Source organism: Misgurnus anguillicaudatus, chromosome 10 (assembly GCF_027580225.2).
Source record: "Misgurnus anguillicaudatus chromosome 10, ASM2758022v2, whole genome shotgun sequence".
In the NCBI taxonomy this organism is placed as follows: Eukaryota; Metazoa; Chordata; class Actinopteri; order Cypriniformes; family Cobitidae; genus Misgurnus; species Misgurnus anguillicaudatus.
The window spans coordinates 13,302,164-13,322,764 of NC_073346.2; the positions used below are offsets into that span (position 1 = coordinate 13,302,164).

General features: G+C 36.6%; 1 protein-coding gene across 6 annotated transcripts in view; it reads left to right on the forward strand.

Annotated features, from left to right (window-relative positions):
• Positions 1 to 20,601, forward strand: part of ulk4 (unc-51 like kinase 4) — a 213,579-nt gene that overhangs the window by 132,358 nt on the left and 60,620 nt on the right. For all 6 annotated transcript variants that reach the window (XM_073871895.1, XM_073871898.1, XM_073871899.1 and 3 more), the window contains 2 exons: positions 7,756 to 7,861; positions 19,920 to 20,086. In XM_073871895.1, coding sequence (XP_073727996.1) covers positions 7,756 to 7,861; positions 19,920 to 20,086 — 273 coding nt within the window. The remainder of the gene's footprint in view (positions 1 to 7,755; positions 7,862 to 19,919; positions 20,087 to 20,601) is intronic.

A 20,601-nucleotide genomic window follows, 5' to 3' on the forward strand; every position in this document is an offset into this window, starting at 1 on the left:
GTTGATTCATACCAAAATGCTTTTTTGCATAGTTGTGTTTGAAATGAAAACGTCTCGGGTTACGTATGTAACTGTTGTTCCCTGAGAAGGGAATGAGACGCTGCGTCTCCCTTGCCATACTTCCTGCATCCCTGTAACGTCATCTTTGGCAATATTTTAGATAGCGATATACTTCCTGGCTCCCGCGTCACCCTGTCTTTGTCATTAAGCCTCACCATTGGTTGAATTTGATATACACATCCAGACGCACTTACCCCTGGAGGTGTCCCCAAAGTGTCACCGCAGTGACACAGCGCAAGTTCCCTCGAAAGGGAACTGTACCAATGTATCTTAAAAGGTAAAACGATGTAACCTTGCTCTCACTTGAAATGTGTCCCCACATTCAGTCCTTGAATTTGAGAGTATTGGACCTGGAAAGTCCTTGAAAAGTCCTTGAATTTGAAGTTAACTAAGGTGTGGGAACCCTGAACTTGAATGTTGAAAGTACTCAATATATTTTTTTAAGGCAACCAGGTAACTTATTTTTTTAAGTTGAACCAACACATTTTAAGGAGCAGGTTTTGAGATATTGGACATGTATTTTGATGGTCCGTTTCTCATTATTTTTTTTTTAATGCTTAACTTTCTTTTGTTAGAGGTCATACTGAACATGTTTGAATTGCTTCAATCACAGTTCAGCTCAGCATCCAAGCCTCTGTGTGGTTGAGATGTGGTCCATTCATCCTCACGAGTGCTAAGATGGACATGAAAGGATGCTGAAGGTTCTAATGAACATTAATGAAGGAAGAGAGAAAGAGAGAGAGAGAGAGAGGGGTTTATACTGTATGATGCCTTTGGCCATCTAAGGAAGCTTGTGAGAAGCTGTGAAAGCGGTTTACTGCAACTTTTCATCCTTTAATCCCAATCCCACAATATTGTCGGCCAGGCAGTTTACAATATGCCATTCTCTTTGTGTTTGGGCTTGTTTGTCTTTAAACAGAAAATTATTACCTCCTACCTGAGATTTGTTGAATGCAAATCATGACAATCCAGGAAAATATGTAAAGAAAGATAGATACCTTGGTGTGTTTCAAAATGATTGAGAAAAAAAAACTTGTGCGATGAATTACTGCCATGCCCTCAGTGTTTGGATTGCATCGGCCTTCTGTGACCTGACGGTAGAGATTGCATGGGAAAAAGAAACCATTAAAGATCTTGAGAGCCGAGATGTGCTCACAGCCGCACTTACTGAGCAGAAGAGGGGCACAGAAAGCTTTTAGATGTTCCTGTCAGTCTGAGGACCTGAAAGAGGAGGAGGGGGATGCGGTTTTAAGAGCAGTACAGTAGATGCAGGTGTAAGGCAGTGTCATGCTCTGAATATTTCTTGCTTTGATTCAGTGTAACATAATGGAAATACTGTAATGCCATTTGTAGGGTTATGAAATCTTTATTGAATGAATGCATGGGTTGATGCCCAATAACACGTGGTTATTTCTTAGATGGACTTAACTGGTCAATTGAGTCAGCCAACAATTTTTTCATCAGTAGAGTAATGTATGAAGGAAGTGTTGAGAGGTCAAGCTACCATGGAAATACATATATTATTCCTGACGAATGAGCCACGCTCGATGCAGAGCATAAAATAGCCGTTAAACCTGTGACCACAACATATCTATTCCATATGAATTACATCCAGGGTGTCGCCAAGCTGTTTTCTGCTCTAGCAGTAAACATTAAATGCTTCCTTATTGTGTCTCTGGCAGTTTATGTGTGTGTGCTATATTTATGTATGGACTGAAGGTTCCTGATGAATGCACGACCCCTCCACTCCACCTCTCCCGAGGCTCCGTGCGGAAATAAAACAGATAAAGTAATGATTCCAGGCCTTGAAATTTCTCACACAGCCTGTGGAGGGGCTCGCAGATTCCCCTGAGACCGACCCTTTTCTATCTGTCTGTCAGCCTGCACAGTTGGCCAGAACTCTCTCTCTCTTTCTCTCTCTCTGAAACCTCTAATTAAAACCTCCATTGATTTTTCTTCTTCCCCTCTTCTACTTTCTTTCTGCTTGCCTTTGTCTGTTTAGCATGTTTTTAATCGGCCCCTGGACCAGAGCTTGCTGCAGGATTTAACGGCGTCTTTGACCCTGGAGTCGAAAGACCCAGACAGCGCCATCCCAGCACCTCCGGCCTTACCCATCTCCCCCCGTTAGCCTCACCCAGCCTCTTGTGTCCGCCCTGGGGGAAGATGAGATGGGCAGAGCCAAGATTCTTGCCGTCTGACAGCACCTCTGCCCTCTTTCACTGGGTTCACTTTCCACTCTGTACATTTGCAGACAAACACCTAAAACTGAAACTGACAGTCTGTTTATAGCAGATGTTGGAGTATTTGCCTGGTGGAGTGTTTTATTGTCTTAGGTTTAGGGTTAGCAAGTGGTAAGAGCTGTGTGGTGTGGTTATTTAACCTTGGGGAGAGGGTCTAAAACCCCTTTAAGCTGTTGTAAAATCACTGCAATGCTCAGCCTGGAGTGATTCATTGCTGGCATTAAACTATAGTTATGTATAAAGGGCTCAGATGCAAAACTCTTTAAAACCCTTTTTTATTTTTTTTATTTTGTACATAAGAATCTTATGTTTAGGCTCAGTAATTTCACTTTAATGGCAATTAAATAATGTAACGTGGCTATTTTGGGGATTTTCGCCTGGACTTGGCCTACCCAATTTCAAAAGCTTCCCATACCCACATGCAAAGGTTTACATACAAATGTTTGGTATCATTTTACAGGAAACCCTTTGAAATTACATAAAACACTGTTGAAAGTGCTAAACATGGTTGTATGTGATGTCAGTCCTCTAATAAACACAAAAATAAATAGGCGCTTTTTGATGTTTTGTTTTCTAAAGTTTTTATTTGAAAGTGTATAACTCTGGCCCTGAGTGCCTCAGCTCCCTGCAGACAGTTTTGTTTGATTCCAGCAATTGTCAGCTTACAGAGGAAAAAATTTTTTCTCTATCATAATCTATCCAAAAGTTCTTTTACTCCAACTGATGGGAGGAATAATACCCTTTTTGTATACAATTTCTGCCTAAAAACATTTGAAGTGCTCCCATAACCACATACAGTGGAATAAATGCAATTTCTTTATATCATTTTAAAGAAAACCCTTTAAAGTTACATAAAAAGCTGCTGTTAGTGACAAAAACACTTATTTATGTTGTTTTCCATATGATGAAACACCAAATTTTCTTTTTATATGTTGTAAATACTGCCTCTGATAGTGTATAACTCTGGTTCTGGGTGCTCTAGCAGACTGCAGACAGTTCTGGTTGTTAGCAGCAGCAGACAGTAAACACCCAAAAAAAGAATGATCTCTTTAGCATGTCGCATTCAAAAGTTATTTTCATTTTACTGAAGTGTCCGAAAATACATTTTTCATATAAATATTAATTTTTTGTTTTGGACATATAATAAATAACAAGGGATTATTTATGCACACAACCTAAGAAAATGCTGTGAATGGACTCATTTTTTAGAGTAGGACCTAAGAGAAAAGTTGGTGTATCATTTGTGGCTATATGTGCTATCTGAGGCAGTCCACACTCAATTTTCCCATATGTTTACAAAAGACGATTTTTTACCTTATTATTCATTCAACTACTGTTGGATATATGTTGATAATAGAACAAAAATAACGCTGTAGCCTTATTCCTGAGAATGAGAGCTTTCATTTGATATAAGACTTGCCCATGTTTGTCATACTTGAAAAATATGAAATATGTGAATATTAAATCATATAAAAAATTATGGGGGGGGTTGATAGTGTAAATTAAGTGTAAATAACTTTCTTACAGTAAAAGATTTCTCAAAGTGATGCATATCTGGAGAAAGTAGAGAGTCTAAGCTTTCAAACAGTATCTCATATGTGTTACTGGGGTCCATGATGGACCATTAAAGATTAAAAGAATATTTTATTTGAGTCAAAATACGAAATTTTGTACCCGGGACTGGGTCCTCAGGGTTTAAGAGGTTAAAGAAAGCAATGGAGAGTTGAATCCATGTGCAAAAGAGGTTTATTAAGTAAATCCAGAACGGCCAAGCAAACACATCCAAAAGGGGCAATCCAAGAGAGTAATCCAACAAACAGGCAAATGGTCAGGGCAGGCAGAAAACAATCAATATCCAGATAATAGGCACGGGTCAAAAACAGGCAGATACAAAACAGAAAACAGGACACAGGTAAACAGGTAAACGGGCTAAGCAGGCTAAACAATAATCAGCCACAAGTGAAAAGAATTGAAGTGGCTTTATGCAATACAAACAGGAAGTGGGAAGTGAAGCCTGGCATGATGATATTTCAAAATAAAGTCAGAACAGAACAGGGTGTCAAAATAAAAGTACAAAACACAGGACAACACTCTTACAAATAACTGAAATGCTTCATTTTTACAAATGTCACAAATTTGACTGTCGTTCATAGCTAAATCCTCTAGGTGCATGCAAGTTTGTTTGTTTGTTTGTTTGTTTGTTTGGCAAAAACTTCCACTTATAAAAAATTCACTTTTTTGAATAAGACAGTTGCAAAAATCACTAAACATACAACTAGAAACATTGCAAATGATGAAAGTGAAAACCACACTTTAGGTGGTGCTGATTCATGTCACTGCCAGGGATGTGCATTTATGTCATTTTTTCATTTCGATTAATCCATAGGTCTGAAGAACGAGTACTCGATTAACTGGGGGCGGGGCAATCAAAGGGGCGGGGCGAACACGTCATGGTGAAAATAAAAATATTTTTATTAAAAACACTCAAATAAAACTTAATTTGAAGAAACTATGACAGAACAATGAACACATACTAGATTTTTAATGAATTAAATGTTTTTAACAGAAACCTCTAACAGGAAAAGCTGCGTGATGAAGTGAAACTAAAGGGTTAATAAACACAAACCGAAGCTCTTTCTATATGACGCACTCTGCATAATATTAAGCCTTTATTCAACATAAATGTACAACGTGCATCTATCTGCATAAAATGCAAGACTTCAACTAAGTTTTCAACTAAGATATCTAAAAAAAAGAAAGTTTAACTCCCTTGTGGATGTGCATCATAAACGCCGCACTTCCAGTCAAAGCTCAAGCTTCATAACATTAAGCAGCTTTAAGTCCTTTGCTATCATTTTAGCGTTTAGCTGTGTCGTGTCATCCATTTACCTCAGTCAAGATGTAATGTTAATGCTCGTATGGCTCTCTGGTATCTCTTCACAATTGATGTTTAAATATGAGATGATAACCCATTGAACTACATTTTGCACCTGACTGACTGTATTTCCGAAAATCACGGCATCCTTTTAAACCATAGTGCCTCAGTGATGTGAGGTGTGGCCGGCTTCGCGGGCTGGCAGTCTGCCGTGCATTGCGCGGATCTGCGGGTTCCTGCTGCGCGCCAGGCGCGGTCGCGTGGAATTATCTGTTTGTTTTTGAATCACGCATGGTAATGTTACTGATGTCATACGTCGGTCTGCGTAGCTCGACGTCTTGACTACCACATGCGCTTGTAACGCTAACCAGACATCCAAATGCCGCCATATCCACAATAAATAAATAAATAAACCCACATGATCATCGTTTTCATGATCTATCATCGATGCCACGTTCGAGTACTTGAGCAATCGAGTACTCGTGCCCATCCCTAGTCACTGCCACATTCGGGTTGTATTTAGGTCCAAGTTCTCACAAGGAACTTAAGTTTGAATGTGATCCACATTTTACATTGATCATCCTTGCACTTTGAGGACTTTGCTGACAAAAGTAGTTTTTCATATACAGTATAATATCCTCTTGTCAGGCAGAAACCTTGTATGTCCAAAACCAATACTTTTTAGGAAGTGGAAAATCAGTTTTGATTTCACATTGACATGACCTTACTGAGTCAACATTAAAGAAATCAACATTATATTTCCACAGAATGTTTTGCACATTTTTCATAGTTTTATAGGCAGGGTCACATTTTACCAAAATTATAAGAATTAGTCAAAATACTTTTTTTTTTTTTGATTAGTTAAAGGGACACAAGGCAGCATTTTTATGTTAATAAATCATCTTCGTAAGTCGGTATATGGTTAAATGACTCATTACATGACGAATGAAGACTCTCTCGCCCGCCCCTACCGTCTGTAGGAAGAATACCCCACTTGCAAGTTCGCTGTATCTGACCCAGTGTCCTTCAGTCTCGTAAAGTCTCAGATATAGAAAGCATTTACCCCCAGACACTAGGGGGAGCTAGTAGAGAAATAATACTCAGACTTGCCTTGTGTCCCTTTAAAAATGTGCAAACCCACAGATAGACTCTAAAGGGCCGTTCACATTATAACGATAACTATATTATGGCGCTTTTTCATTGCATAGTACCCACGGTTTGGTTTGGGTCAGGTCGGTCAGCTCACTTCAATTTGACTTGGTTAGCTTTTCCATCGAGTTAAGTAACACTTCATAGTGGGAGGGATTATAGGCGTGTCGTTATATTTGTGCTGCCTACTGCTGTCACATCATACAAGTGAGAGCGTCGTTGTACATTCCCATACATTCATTTATTTCTCAATCTGCCACAAATTTAAAATTAACTACCACAAATAGATGTTTGTACACCACGTTTATCACTACCTCATGACAGTTTCTGTACAAACACCCGTGCCGTCAGTCGACGCGCTCCGCTGAGCCTCTTTTAAGTTGCATTTTAGCATATATGCGGACGTGCGCATTATGAATGTACCGCCACAAACTGCAAGTCTGGATTGTTCCTGATTCACAACCTGTGGATGTTTTTCATCACTAAAAGGGAGTTTGGGAACTTACAGCAAAGCACAGATGACAACAGGTTTACTCGAGACAGAACAAGCTAGCATAAAGGTAAAGCTAATCTTTTACAGTATAGCGATGACGCTGGTAGTGACGATTCTCTCAGACCAATCAGTGATCTACAGTGTTTTCGCGTCACGTTTTGGTATCAGCTCGGGTCACTTGGAACCCCAACTGAGGTGGTAAAAAAGTATCAGGTACTACGTACTACACACATTGGAAAAGCCCCCAAAAGTAAGCTGACCTAAACCAAACTGTGGGGTACTATGCATTATAATGTGAACAGCCCTTAAGGGTGATTAATAGTAATGATTTATGAAAAAAGACAAAAGATGAAATAAGAAGATTCAAGGTTTCGCCCAACAGCATACATATATTACATAAATTAGAGGTCTTCATTCTTCAGTTTGGGAACAATTGCGTTAATGGATATAGAGGAGGAGCATGGACCCCCAGTACATGTATCAAATTAAATTGGAATGTCATACTTCGTTATGACAGATACAAAGACATTAAAGTAATCATGTTTGGTATACACACACACTCACATACTGTTAACATATACATAACATTTTCATTTTACTAATAGTTTTAAAACTGGGGACCTTCTTTATTTTTAATTAAGTTTTAATTTTCATTAGTAGCCTATTAATGAGTTTGATGCCTAATTTCATTTTTATATATTTAAACAATATTTGAAGGACCACCTTGAAGACCCATGACGTAAATAATAATATTTTAAAAATAACTATTTTAAAATATATTATAAATTATTTAATAAATATACATATTATTTAATAACTATACGTGTTTTATTAATAATTTTTGATACTATTTAAAAAAAAAATATTCAGTTATTTTGGTCAGCTTAAGCATATATATATATATATATATATATATTAATTAATTTTATTTTTTGCAGGACCACCAGAGTAACGTCCTTGGTGGCACAATGCAGAACGCCGCCGCTCTCCTCTGCAATCTGATTGGACAGAAGGGCACAGACCTCCGACCGTTCTACCAGCAAGGTGCAGTACATCTGAACGTCTCTTGCTTTGATACATCAGCCCAGCATTTTCAAACCTGCTTCTGAACCACAAAACACAAACCCACACAGTCTTTTCACCCAGACACCGACACGCACATGAAAAGGGCCTGCATTCACAGAGCTGTTGCATTCAGAGAGCTGCCCTTGTGTTGCTTTGGAGTGTTTTCATTCCATTACCAGACCCTTATTGCTCTCATCTGGCTGTCTGATTCTTGCTTGTCGCTCCGTCGGAGGGGAGGGAGTTCAGTTGGCTTTTTAAGGGCTGGATACCGCTGCTTTTATCAGTGGACTCTCGTGTGGCGGTTCTGTAGCCCGCATCTACTTAGCGTTCCACCCCTCTGGTCTTCACATCACCCACCATCTCAGCTGCAAACAGTCCTCCGTGTTAGCTCTGCTTTTCTTTCTCTCTCCTGTTCACATCTCTCGCTATCTATCTACCCACTGGGCAGCTCTCTCTCATTTGCACACGTTGCTATCTGTTTTCTCTCCGTTCATGCCAATGCCCGGTCTCACCCTGGCGCTATCAGTTCCCTGTGTTGAATTATTGAGTAATGGATTCCTATATTCCTGCTCATGTTGACAGTTTTTGACTCGAGTTTTTGCAGCATCCCTGTCTTTGCTGCAGATGAGATGGGCACTGAGTGTGCGTTTGTGTGTTTTATAAAAGAAGATGAGTAATATTCACACACACTCTCGACATTCAACACGCTGTGACGAGAGTGGCACTGGTACAAACACATACTCGTGGTTCACATATTGACAGTGTGAAGTAACACATTCTCAATGCTCTGTTCTAGAGATGTCTTACTTCAGTAAAACTGCATCAAATGTCTATGTTTTGTTGACAGTCATGACATAAATGCATATAATGTAAACGACACACGAACATGTAGTGAATCATAAGTTATCCAGAGATAGTGGGATAATGTTTTATGCGTGTTTCTTGATCAAGACTCGCTAAGCCCGCGGTACACCTCCAGGAGCTCGGGTTTATTCAGAAAGAAGCGGTACAGCTGATCTGTCTTTTATAAATCTGATAAAACTAAAGACTTTTTGGATTTATGAAGGATGTAATACTACTCTATAGACCCCTTAATCGCCTGCGTCACTGTGACATCACCGCTATAGCTGGAGGCAAAAAATAAATAGGAACCCATAGCAGGCGCGCTAAAAGTTTATGGTTTTTGGCTGCCAGAATAGAAGGAACAGCACTTTTGGTTCAAAAATAAAGTTTTACCGGATCCCGGCAGACATTCCTTCACAGAAATCAAGAAGACAGTCGTGGTTGAATGCAATATGGCGTACAGACTGGACGGAGATGATCATAAATAATGCTTGTGTTTGCAGTGCAAACTTCATAGCAAGGTGTGTTGGTTTTATCTAGTACAAATCAGCAAGTTTCTGTTTTATAGGTGAAAAGTCGCCAACCTTCAATATTGTTTAGCTTAACTATTAAACAAACATACAGCGATAGATGTGTGTGCCATCCTTTTAATGGTCTCTTAAAATAATCCACATTGCTAATCATAGTTAGCCTAGCGATAGGTTACACTGCCAATAATTATTTAAAAAAAAAAAACAATTCTTAGTATTTCTTGTCTTGTTTTTAGTAAAAATATCTAAAAATTCTTAAATTAAGATGATGAGCAAAACGACCCAAGAAAATAAGTCTAGTTTTTAGACCAAAAATATCAAATTTAAGTGATTTTGTGCATAAAACAAGCATAAAAAATCTGCCAATGAGAAATTTTTGTGTTTTTTTAATTTAGTGTTTAAGAAAAATTTTCAAGATTTTTTTGCTTACCCCATTTGCAGATTTTTTTGCTTGTTTTATTCACAAAATCAATAAAATTTTATATTTTTGGTCTAAAAACTAGATTTATTTTCTTGGGTCGTTTTGCTCATCAAGAAAAAGCAGCTTCATTTAAGAATTTTTTGATTTTTTTGAAAACAAGACAAAAATACTAAGAAATGTTTTTCTTAAAAATCATTTTTTGAAGTGTACCTTAGACAATAAGCCTGGACAAAATTACCCAAGCCACCCCCAACCAAAACCTGGTTAAAATCGCGAGAGTTAATTTACAAAAATAGCTGTCACGGTCCCGCAGAATCAGTGACTGTACATACACTTTAAAACCTAAAAGTTAACTCAACTCAAACCCTTCCAATAAACCGATTGCATTAGTTTTAAAACACATACATTTGAGTACTGTGAACCTAAACAAATTGAATCATATGCAGTTATGCACTTATATTTAAGTTAACACTACTTAAATATAAGTGCTTAATTCCACATTACTCAAGTTCACAGTAATTAAATGTATGTGTTTTAAAACTTAATTGGTCTAATGCAACCGGTTTACTTAAATAGTTTGAGTTAAGTTAACTATTATATTATATTATATGTTATTTTTAAAGGAACAGTTTGAAAGAAATTTATATCGATTAATCATAAAATGGCCCTGATATGTCACTAGACATTAAGAAATCATTTTCATTTCAAATACTTATATCACTGACAACAGTAGTCCAGCCAGGATATTGTCATTAAAAAGTGGAATTGCAGCCACAAGCTTTGTGATATATATATATATATATATATATATATATATATATATATATATATATATATATATATATATATATATATATATATATATACACATACCAAAAATACTACATTTATGCAAATTTGTGCTTAAAACAAGCAAAAAATTCTGCCAATAGATTAAGAAAATTTTTCTTGAAATAAGTTTACTTTTTTTATAAACACTTACTTCAAGAACATTTTTCTTGTTCCATTGGCATTTTTTTTTTTTGCTTGTTTTAATTGTTTAATGCAAATTTGCAAAAATGTAGTATTTTTGGTCTTAAAATTACTTATTTTACATCTTAAAATACATCTTAAAATACATCTTAATTCAAGAATTTTTTGATATTTTTACTGAAAACAAGACAAAAATACTAAGTAGAAAGTCATTTTTTGCAGTGTATCTCTTCCAAGAATTTGAGTATTGCACATACGGTAAGCACAAGGGTTTTAAAAGCCACTTCTTGTATGTATGCTGAAACAAGGCTTGACCGTATGCACCGCTATCACACATGCATACATCCCAGCTCTTCCAGATAAGTACAGGCCTGTAATGGCTTGTTTTCCAGGACATCTGTGCGACGAACGCTTCCCCATATAACAACAACCCCTCACACAGGTGCTTCGGGCTGAGATCAGACACAACAAACATCACCTCCACACCTGTTTTATACAGCACCGGGTCAGCTGCAGGCCGCCACACACATCCGCCATCATTACGCGTCTTATCAGCTCTCTTCCTTTCAGAAAACTCTGACCCAGCACTAAATATAACTCTGACAATTAGCGCTATCTTGCTAATGCCAGCCCCTGCTTCACTCCGGATGGGAAAAACGTTATAATTGGTTCTTTTTGGTGCAAGGAACAGAACACGAGAGCAGGACGCAAACATGAGAAAGAGAGAGAAGAATGGGTGAGAGAGGGGTGGAGAAAGAGAGAATGTGAGGAAATGAAAGAAAAGGGGGTGAGTGCTGATTGAATGAAGGAAGGAGAAAGCGAGATGAGGTTTATAATTGGAGAGATTTGGCAAAGTAAGAAACAAACAGAACAAGGAAACATACAGAGAGTGTGTCTGACATGTTTTCTGGTATGAGCATTTTTATCAGGCTCTTATGTTTATGTTCAGTAATTTCACTTTAAAGGTACACTCTCCTTTTTTTAATATGCTCATTTTCCAGCTCCCCTAGAGTTAAACATTTGATTTTTACAGTTTTGGAATCCATTCAGCTGATCTCCAGGTCTCCACTTTTAGCATAGCTTAGCACAACCCATTGAATCTGATTAGACCGTTAGCCGATATGGCTAGGAACTATAGTCTAATTTTGGCGTAATTATCAAGGACTTTGCTGCCGTAACATGGCCGCAGGAGGCGCAATGATATTACGCAGTGCCCGAAAATAGTCCCCTGCTATTGAAGGTTACCAAAGGGACTATTTTAAGGCCCCTTCGCAACTTTTAATTTTCCGTCGGTCTTAGTACACGATGTAACTACAGATGAGTCAAGTTTTAAATAGGAAAAATATCAAAACCTTGGTTATTTTTAGCCTGATGCTAATGGTCTAATCAGACTCAATGGATTGTGCTAAACTATGCTAAAAGTGGTACCGCCAGACCCGGAGATCAGCTGAATGGATTCCAAAACGGTAAAAATCTAATGTTAAACTCTAGGGGAGCTGGAAAATTAGCATATTTAGAAAAAAAGTGGAGTGTCCCTTTAATGTGAATGTTAATGACTCATTTTCACAAATGACACTTTAGTCATTTCTTGATATTTAATTTGACTGCATGCCTTTTGCTGCAAAACCCCTTAACTACATGCAAAAATCTCCACTTCTAAAAAAGTCTACAGTCACTCTTCACTGTCCTTTCTAAATAAAAGTAACAGGCTCAGAAATTCGGTCAGTGTCCTAATATATTTTGGTAAACCTCCTTTAACTGGCTAAAAAACTCTTTCAGCTTGACAATTGAAATCTGACGAATGCGCGCCTTCATTCATCCAATTGACCTATCGCTTAGCCCCACCCCTTGAACGCAGATGAGCCAATGATAGTTGAGTATCAGTTGCACTGCGACCGGAACTCGAACAACTGTAGGATTTAGCGTCATAGAAAAGCATTATACGGTTATAAGATAAGTTGGTAACACTTTATTTTACGGTGTCTTTGTTACACATAATACATGTAATTATTATTGTAATAACAGTTAATTATGCATAATTACATGCAACTAACCCTAAACCAAACCCTAATCCTAACCCCAACCCTATAGTAAGTACATGTTATTAATGATTATTACTTAGTACTTAAATGTATAATTACACTGTAACAGTGATACCGTAAAATAAAGTGTGACCGATAAGTTATAATAATATTCACAAAATTTTCAGCTACATCTAAGTGACATTTTTTATTATATTTACTACATTTTTTGTAGAGTTCACTTAGAACTTCTGTTACTTTGCTTTAATGTTTTTGATTACATTTACTTAATTATACATATGTGTGATAGGAAATAAAAGTAATTATTAAAATCTACTAGCTATTAGATTTACTCAATATTTTTAAGTGTAAAAATGTTTCACCAAAAAAAATTGGTAGATCATAGTAAAAGATTTTTAGACTGTATAATACATGCCGAGAGCATTCGATCAGTATCATTTTCTAATTTTTGACGGACGTGGCGATAAGCGGCTTTTGCATATGAGCTCTGTGCAGTGTTGAGGATGCTTTTTAAAATTATGAGTTTGGCAAGCAATTTTGAAAACAGCTAAACTACTGTCAAACTTTTGAAAACTGTACTTATAAATGTTGGAGAGAACATATCTAAAAGTTACAAGAAGTTGCTTCACACCAAGGGTCTACTTGCTTCATTTGCCCTCTTGCCTTCACCTCTATCCATCTTTTATCTTTCTTTATCCACTCATCTTCCTCTATAAGCTTTAGAAACAGTGAATTACTTTAGCGCCAAACAATTTTACCAATGTTTTTGTTACTGAATAAAATATAGGTTTATGTATAATTAACATTTCGCTTGTTTGCTCCACCATCTTGGATTTTGCGCTGACCTCGACGAAATTCTGGATTACCTCCAACGTGAAGGATACGTGTGTTTCTGCTTAAGATTTTAGCTAAAAGAAAGTGTCTCAGATGGAGTATTGTTTTTAGAGGGCAACCTTCGCCTTCAAGTGGTATCTCATAAAGGTCTTTCGTGTGTGTACCTTTAAATGTAAATGAGCTTCTCACTCCCCTATCAATGGTGACCGTGCACGCTTTCAGTTCAAATAGATCTGATTTTGTGAATACAGTCTGAGACAATACTCTAACTATTGAGATGTGGCGCAAACTATGGTAATGCGGGACTGTCAGTCAGTGGCTGTGGGCGGGGGTTTATCAGTGTGATGTCACATTAACAAGATAATCAAAAACAGGATGTTTAATGAGACTGCTTTGGTTGGGGATTAAGAAAAGAAGGGGATGGTGGATGTTTTTCATTGTATGGTGATTATGTTCATACATTGCACACACACATTCATGTTCAAACACCTTGTTAAAGTAGGTTTTGCATAATAGGTGGTCTTTAATAAGAGATCAGGTGTTGGTAGTTTAACACATAAATATATTGAGGCATGATTTAGGCATATATCCTGATACAGCCACTTGCCTGCTGCAGTATACGAGGGAGAGAAAGTCCTTTCTCATAAACCCTGAACTGCTGACTTATTTGTTTTTGCTCTGCTCGTGGAGGTGGAAAAGCATCCATAACCTGAAGTCCTATTTGCATGACTCATTTGACTGGAAGTAACATCAACAAATTTGGTGGTAAAAGAAAGTGCATTACATAAATTGAACTGTACAGCTATAAGCATTAATATTCAGGTTCTGGCAAGAAGTTCTCTGTGTTTTAGACAGCTCCGCTTTGACTTCACTACATTTACATACAAATACAGAAGTAATATTTGCACTGTGTGCATTTATGATAATTCATCTAAATTGTGAAGTTTTCAGACTGCAGTTCTGGTTTCATCAGTATTTCTCCTGCATTAGAGGTGACAGCCTTGCCTGTGTTCGTTGCTTCAGCGGTGGATTTGTAATGTTTATAGCATTGTTGCTGTATTCATCTCGCATAATTTGTCAAGCGGTGAATTACACACACGGGTCCTTCACCTCAAATAACTGCAGCGCTAATCTCAGATAAACAGTGAGATAGCCTCAGGTCTAACTAAACTCCTCATGATTATTACCACTGGGACTGCTAGACAGTTTTACAGAAGTGCACGAAAACTAATAAAAATTGTCATCATTTACCCATCCTCATATTTCAGACCTGTGATTTTCTATCTTCTGCAGAACACAAAGGGAGACAATTTGTAGACTGTTTTCTTGTTCATTTGTCAAGCATGGAGCTTTAAGCATATCACTGCTCTACAATTTACCATTGAGAAATAGGGTACATGTAAAAAAAAAAATTATATTCTTTGACTACATACACTGCAAAAAAAAAATGATTTTCAAGAAAAAAATGTCTTAGTATTTTGGTCTTGTTTTCAGTAAAAATAACTTTTTCTTGATGAGTAAAATGACCCAAGAAAATAAAAATATCAAATTTAAGTGATTTTGTGCATAAAACAAGCAAAAAAAATCTGCCAATGTGGTAAGCTAATTTTTCTTGAATTTTTCTTGAATTTTTTGTTCAAGAAAAATGTTCAAGGTTTTTTTGTTTACTCCATTGGCAGATTGTTTTGCTTAATTGTTTTATGCACAAAATCACTTAAAGTTGATATTTTTGGTCTAAAAACTAGACTTATTTTCTTGGGTCGTTTTGTTCATCAAGAAAACATTTATTATCTAAATTTTTGTTTTACTGAAAACAAGACAAAAATACTAAGAATTTTTTTTTTTTTGAAAATCATTTTTTGCAGTGAATTTGTGTTTGAAAGAAGCAAAGAATATTGCCAATGGGGTAAGAAAAAATCTTGAAAAAAGTTAACTTTTTTCATAAACACTAAATTCAGAAAAAAAATCAAAATACTTTTTTACCCATTGGCGGATCAGATTTTGTATTTGTTTATTTATTTTTTGCTTGTTTTAAGCACAAATGTACTTAAATTAGATTTTTGTTAAACTACACTTATTTTCTTAGGTCATGTTGCTCATTAAGAAAATGCATCTTTAAGAATTTAAGAATTTTTTGATATTTGTACTGACAACAAGACAAAATACTAAGTAAGAAAGAAAGTTCTTTCAGTGTATGCACAGACTTCCACCCATGTTTTCAGATTCCACATGAGTCTGGTCATACGCCACCTTGCCTTGGGCACCAAGTGAGCCAGAACTGTCACCGGTGCCACTTCCATGATAGCCCTTATACACTCATGCCTGCATGTCATTTCTACAGCATAACTCTTTCTTGAAAAAATTATTTAATTACTAGGTTTGGATTAAAAAAAAGTTAGATTCTTGGATGTGAATTGACCTTCAGTTTTATAAAAAATTATCAATATAGAAAATTCATAAATCGATTCCTAGCCCCATCATATACCTGGCGAAATGCGTGAAGCAAGTGTTTTTTTGCTAGTTTTAGCCTGTCGCTTTATCATTTTCACGTCCAGCGCCACGTTGTTTAAATAGCAAATGCATTTGTGCCCATGGCTGTGCTGGTCTGACAACGAGGTGTGTTCAGGTGCATTGTTAAGGCACTTTAATAGACTACACTATTGACCAACTAAAACCTGGTCTAAAGGGGCAATTTTGTTATTAAAAGAGCGTTAGTAATATGCACCTATAAACGGGATGACAACATGCGTACACAGCGCCCCTGTATACGCGCCGGTGAACAGCATCGTGATGAGCTTGCAACAACATTGTGTTTTTTTAATCATTAAAAAACATGATGTGTTTTCTGCTGCGCCCGCCACGACAAAATGCATGTAGTGGAAACACTGAAGTGACGTTACTGAGCACCACATTTTAATAAATACACATATTATTAACAGATTAAGAATTGTTCAAAGTTCATGCAAAGTAATGTTTTAAAATCAGTCCTTCCAGAAAAACGCGATTATGCGATCGCATGATTCAACACATAATCAGCCAAAGTCCACATATTTATGTGGGGGTGGCATTTTTCAAATACGCCACACTTTCGCACCATAAATTGCAGATTTTTGTGCGAAAATATGTGGGGCTTGCATGATTTCATAACCCCTGCATTTTCGTAGCAAAAGTCATATATATCTTAGTAGAAAATTGAAAAATTTTGCATTTACTTCACACAAGTGCAGCCATGTCCCCTGTTGCCATGGGAATGTTATGAAGTGATGTAATTATGTGACGTGAATATGATTGAAAAGCTGCAAAAGCTACAAACAGTTTTTGCAAGTTCCCGCAATGTTTGCAAGTCCTGCAATTTCATGGCATAAAAATGCATAAATATCCTGCATATTCCATCACATTTTTTTTTAAGAAAACTTGCTGCAAGATCAAGGATTTTTGACCGCAAAAATATATTTTTTTTTTTGCATTTTTCTGGAAGGACTTTAAAATGAGAATTAATTTAGGTTATAAGAATTTTATAAAAATCCTATTAGCCAATAGGGGCCCCGGCTCAACCCGCAAGCTCCGCCTATGTTAGTAATGCATTACACCCAACACCGGTGAACAAATAGCAAAGCTTATATAGTGAAGATAGTAAAGGCAAAGCTTCTCTGTGATTGAAGACTATAGTTTTTACCAACTGGGCTTTGAAATATGGTGTAAAGACTCTGCAACAGCACACAGTATGTTTAACACAGACACTCAAGGTTATTCATACATTCTCCATACCTGAATGAATTGGAGAAAATATTTTTTTGTCTTTTATCTATGACTCAGAGTGGTGTTGAGTAAAAAGTGTTTTTCTGATTTTATTTCTTTGCATCACTGAAGTTATACAGATGGATGAGAGTAATTCTTCACATTCCTCTACTTCTGGTCTTTACAAGTGGCACTGAATGTTTCCACTGGGTTAATTTGGACCTTAATCATGTGGCTTGGACTCAAATAAGTCTTTTAGTCTCATTTGTATGCACTTTATTAGAATTCTGCAAATAAACTTCATTCTGGTAACTTTGTGTACACTGTAAAAAGTAAAAGTTGGTAAGAGTTGTAAGTAAACAAAAATTACTTCAATTGGTAATGCCTAAAATATTTAAACATTTTTAACTTCAATTTTTCACTCAACCCCTTCAGACCCTGCGTCCACTGGAAAGGCCATCACATGTTCCAATAAAACCAATAAAATGCTGATCAACCAATCAAAATAAGGCACACTGATTAAACACCGGAAAAATCTGGTGTGAAGGGGTTAAAGTGAGAAAATTTAGGTTAAAAACATTTTTAGGCATTACCAACTGAAGTAATTTTTAAGTTGATCCAACTTGTACTTTTTACAGTAAAATAACTCCAAACAATGCCAAAAACTTTAGCTTAATTGCCCTTTCTGCCAGGCAAAAAGTGCTGACATCACTAATCCCAAAAAACATCTAACTTGGAAAACCTGTGGAATACACCAACACTATACTTTTACACTGGTAACTTTACTAGTACTACTTAAAGGAATAGGTTACCCTTTTGCCATATTAAACTATGTTATTACCTCAACCTAGACGAATTAATACATACCTATCTTTTTTCAATGCGTGCACTGTACAGCGCGTTGTGAATGTGTTAGCATTTAGCCTAGACCCACTCATTCCTATGGTACCAAAAAAAAGTTTTATTTTGTGGCACCATACTTACTTATTCCTTTAACTAGTTTGTGCCCCACAAAAATTAATATAAATTATAAAAAATTTAAAGTTATTTTAACTCCTCACTATTTAAAAAAATAATTGTTATTTCAAGTTGATTAAACTTAGAAATTTAAGTGCAACAAGGAATTTTTACAGTGTATGAAAAATTTAATACACATTGTGCATGTTATTTCCAAATAATAAATGATCTGTGTTATCTTTCCAAATAATAAATGGTCTTTCTAATATTTTAACTTAATGTTATATTTTTTTATTTAAATTTGATGGTCCAATAAACAGCACATTGTAATGTAAGGTAGGGGTGTAACGGTACGTGTATTCGTACCGGACCGTTTCGGTTCAGGGCTTTCGGCACGGTGCACACGTGCACCGAAAGTCCGAATGCAATCTTTTGTGTGCGCCTGTGTGGAACATAATACGTGTGTTTCCACACGAACATATTAAGTGGCGAAAGTCTCTGCGTTCAGTGCAAGTCTTCTGTCAAACATATAACATAACTCGCCCGCAAAAAGATTTTTAATTACTTAGTTGTATATTTGTTTGATTATTGATGTAAACGTTTACTTGTCGTGTCTAAAAGCGTGTGTTAAACGCGTGTCAACGTGTTGTTTTGTTCTTTCAAAAGTGCGTGAGAGGTTGCGCGTCTTTCGTTGCTACGCAATCATGAGACGCGCTTTCTGTGACAGCGAGAAAAAAAGGAATGCGTGATCAGATTTTTCATCTGCACCTCACGTCATTCATATCATTGTCACAATGCGATCAGCTGGTCGGGACAAAGAAGAGCTGTAACCCGGGTTTACTCAGCCGGCACTCAGCTGCGGTGGGGTTCGTTACAGCTTACATTGACGACACAAGCAAAGCTTAGGAGAAACGTGCAAAAGATCAAAGATGGCTATGTATGCAGCTCACTAATCTCAAAATGAGTGTATAATAAGTATATCATCATGTTGCTTGCTATGCAGTTACACATAGAGCAGTAATATTATTTTATACAGAGATGGTACATAGCCAATTCAATACTGTGAGTTAAGCAATCCAAAATAAATCAAAACATAAAATATTTGGTGGCAAAATGTAGGCTAATAGTTCATAAATGTATTCAGGAATTGAATTTGTTAGTTTAGTGCAAGGTTTAAGTAGAAAAAGTTTAAGAGAAGGTTAAGAAAAGAGTTACCTACTGTTATAAAATAATGTAAAAAAGAACTTTGCAGTAGTATTTTATTTATAATTTTTTCATTTTATATATTATATTTTAATAAAAAGTGTTTAAAAAAGTATAAACAAATTGTAAAAAAAGTTTATAGTAATAAACAACCTGCAGTTTAATGTTTGCATTTTTCCCTTACTGTACCGAAAATGAACCGAACCGTGGCCTCAAAACCGGGGTTCGTACCGAACCGTGATTTTTGGGTACCGTTACACCCCTAATGTAAGGTTATAACTCACAACCTGATTTAAGTGTATTTTTCATAAATTAAACTTGAGACTTGACAATCATTGTAATATTTATGACATACCTGATGGTTAGTACTGTATGTACTGGAGTGGAGTTGAATGCGTGACAGGGAGGTTGTTTTGTGTAGTGTGAATGTGTCCATCACATGGACAGTATGGATGTATAGGAAAGTGATTGAACTGTGTATTTGTGTCTCTTCTCAGGTATAATTGAGCTGGTGTGTAATGTCTTTGTGGAAGTCTCGGGCTTATACCTGGAGAAAGAGCAGCACTCGGGGCTGAAGAGTTGCTCTGCTCTGCTCTTATGTCTGCTGGACATCATCCACTGCCTGCTCAAACATCTCTCATCTGTAGTCCGACTGGCCCTGCAGGTAACACTCACTCTCCTTCTCTTTCTATATTCCTGCCTGTGTTTTTCTTTCCTTCTCTCTCTCTATATACTTTCTCGCTCTGTAGTTCTGTTTCTTGAAAACTTATGAATACGCTCTTCTTAAATGAACGTATTGAGCTGTAAAGTATTCTTAGCCTTAGACAGCGGGGCTATAGACCCTTTAGTGATTGCCTGATGCAGAACAATGATGAAAGCCTGGACCTTTTATTCTTTGAAAGATATTCAGAGTTATTCGGAAACACTTATATTAATCCTTGAACGCGACTGTACATTTTGCTTTGTTGTCATAATAATGTTTGATTTAACATATGTCCTTGTCTTTTAAATAAATTACATATTTTTTGAAGTAGCCATTTCCTGTCCTCTATGTACAATGCTGCATTCATAAACAGACTGATCATTTTTAGTACTTCAACTCCACTCACAAGCTGCTATTTCAGGATTTTTACAGGCGTAATTTCATAACTACCAATTATTACAAAACATTTGAGGGTT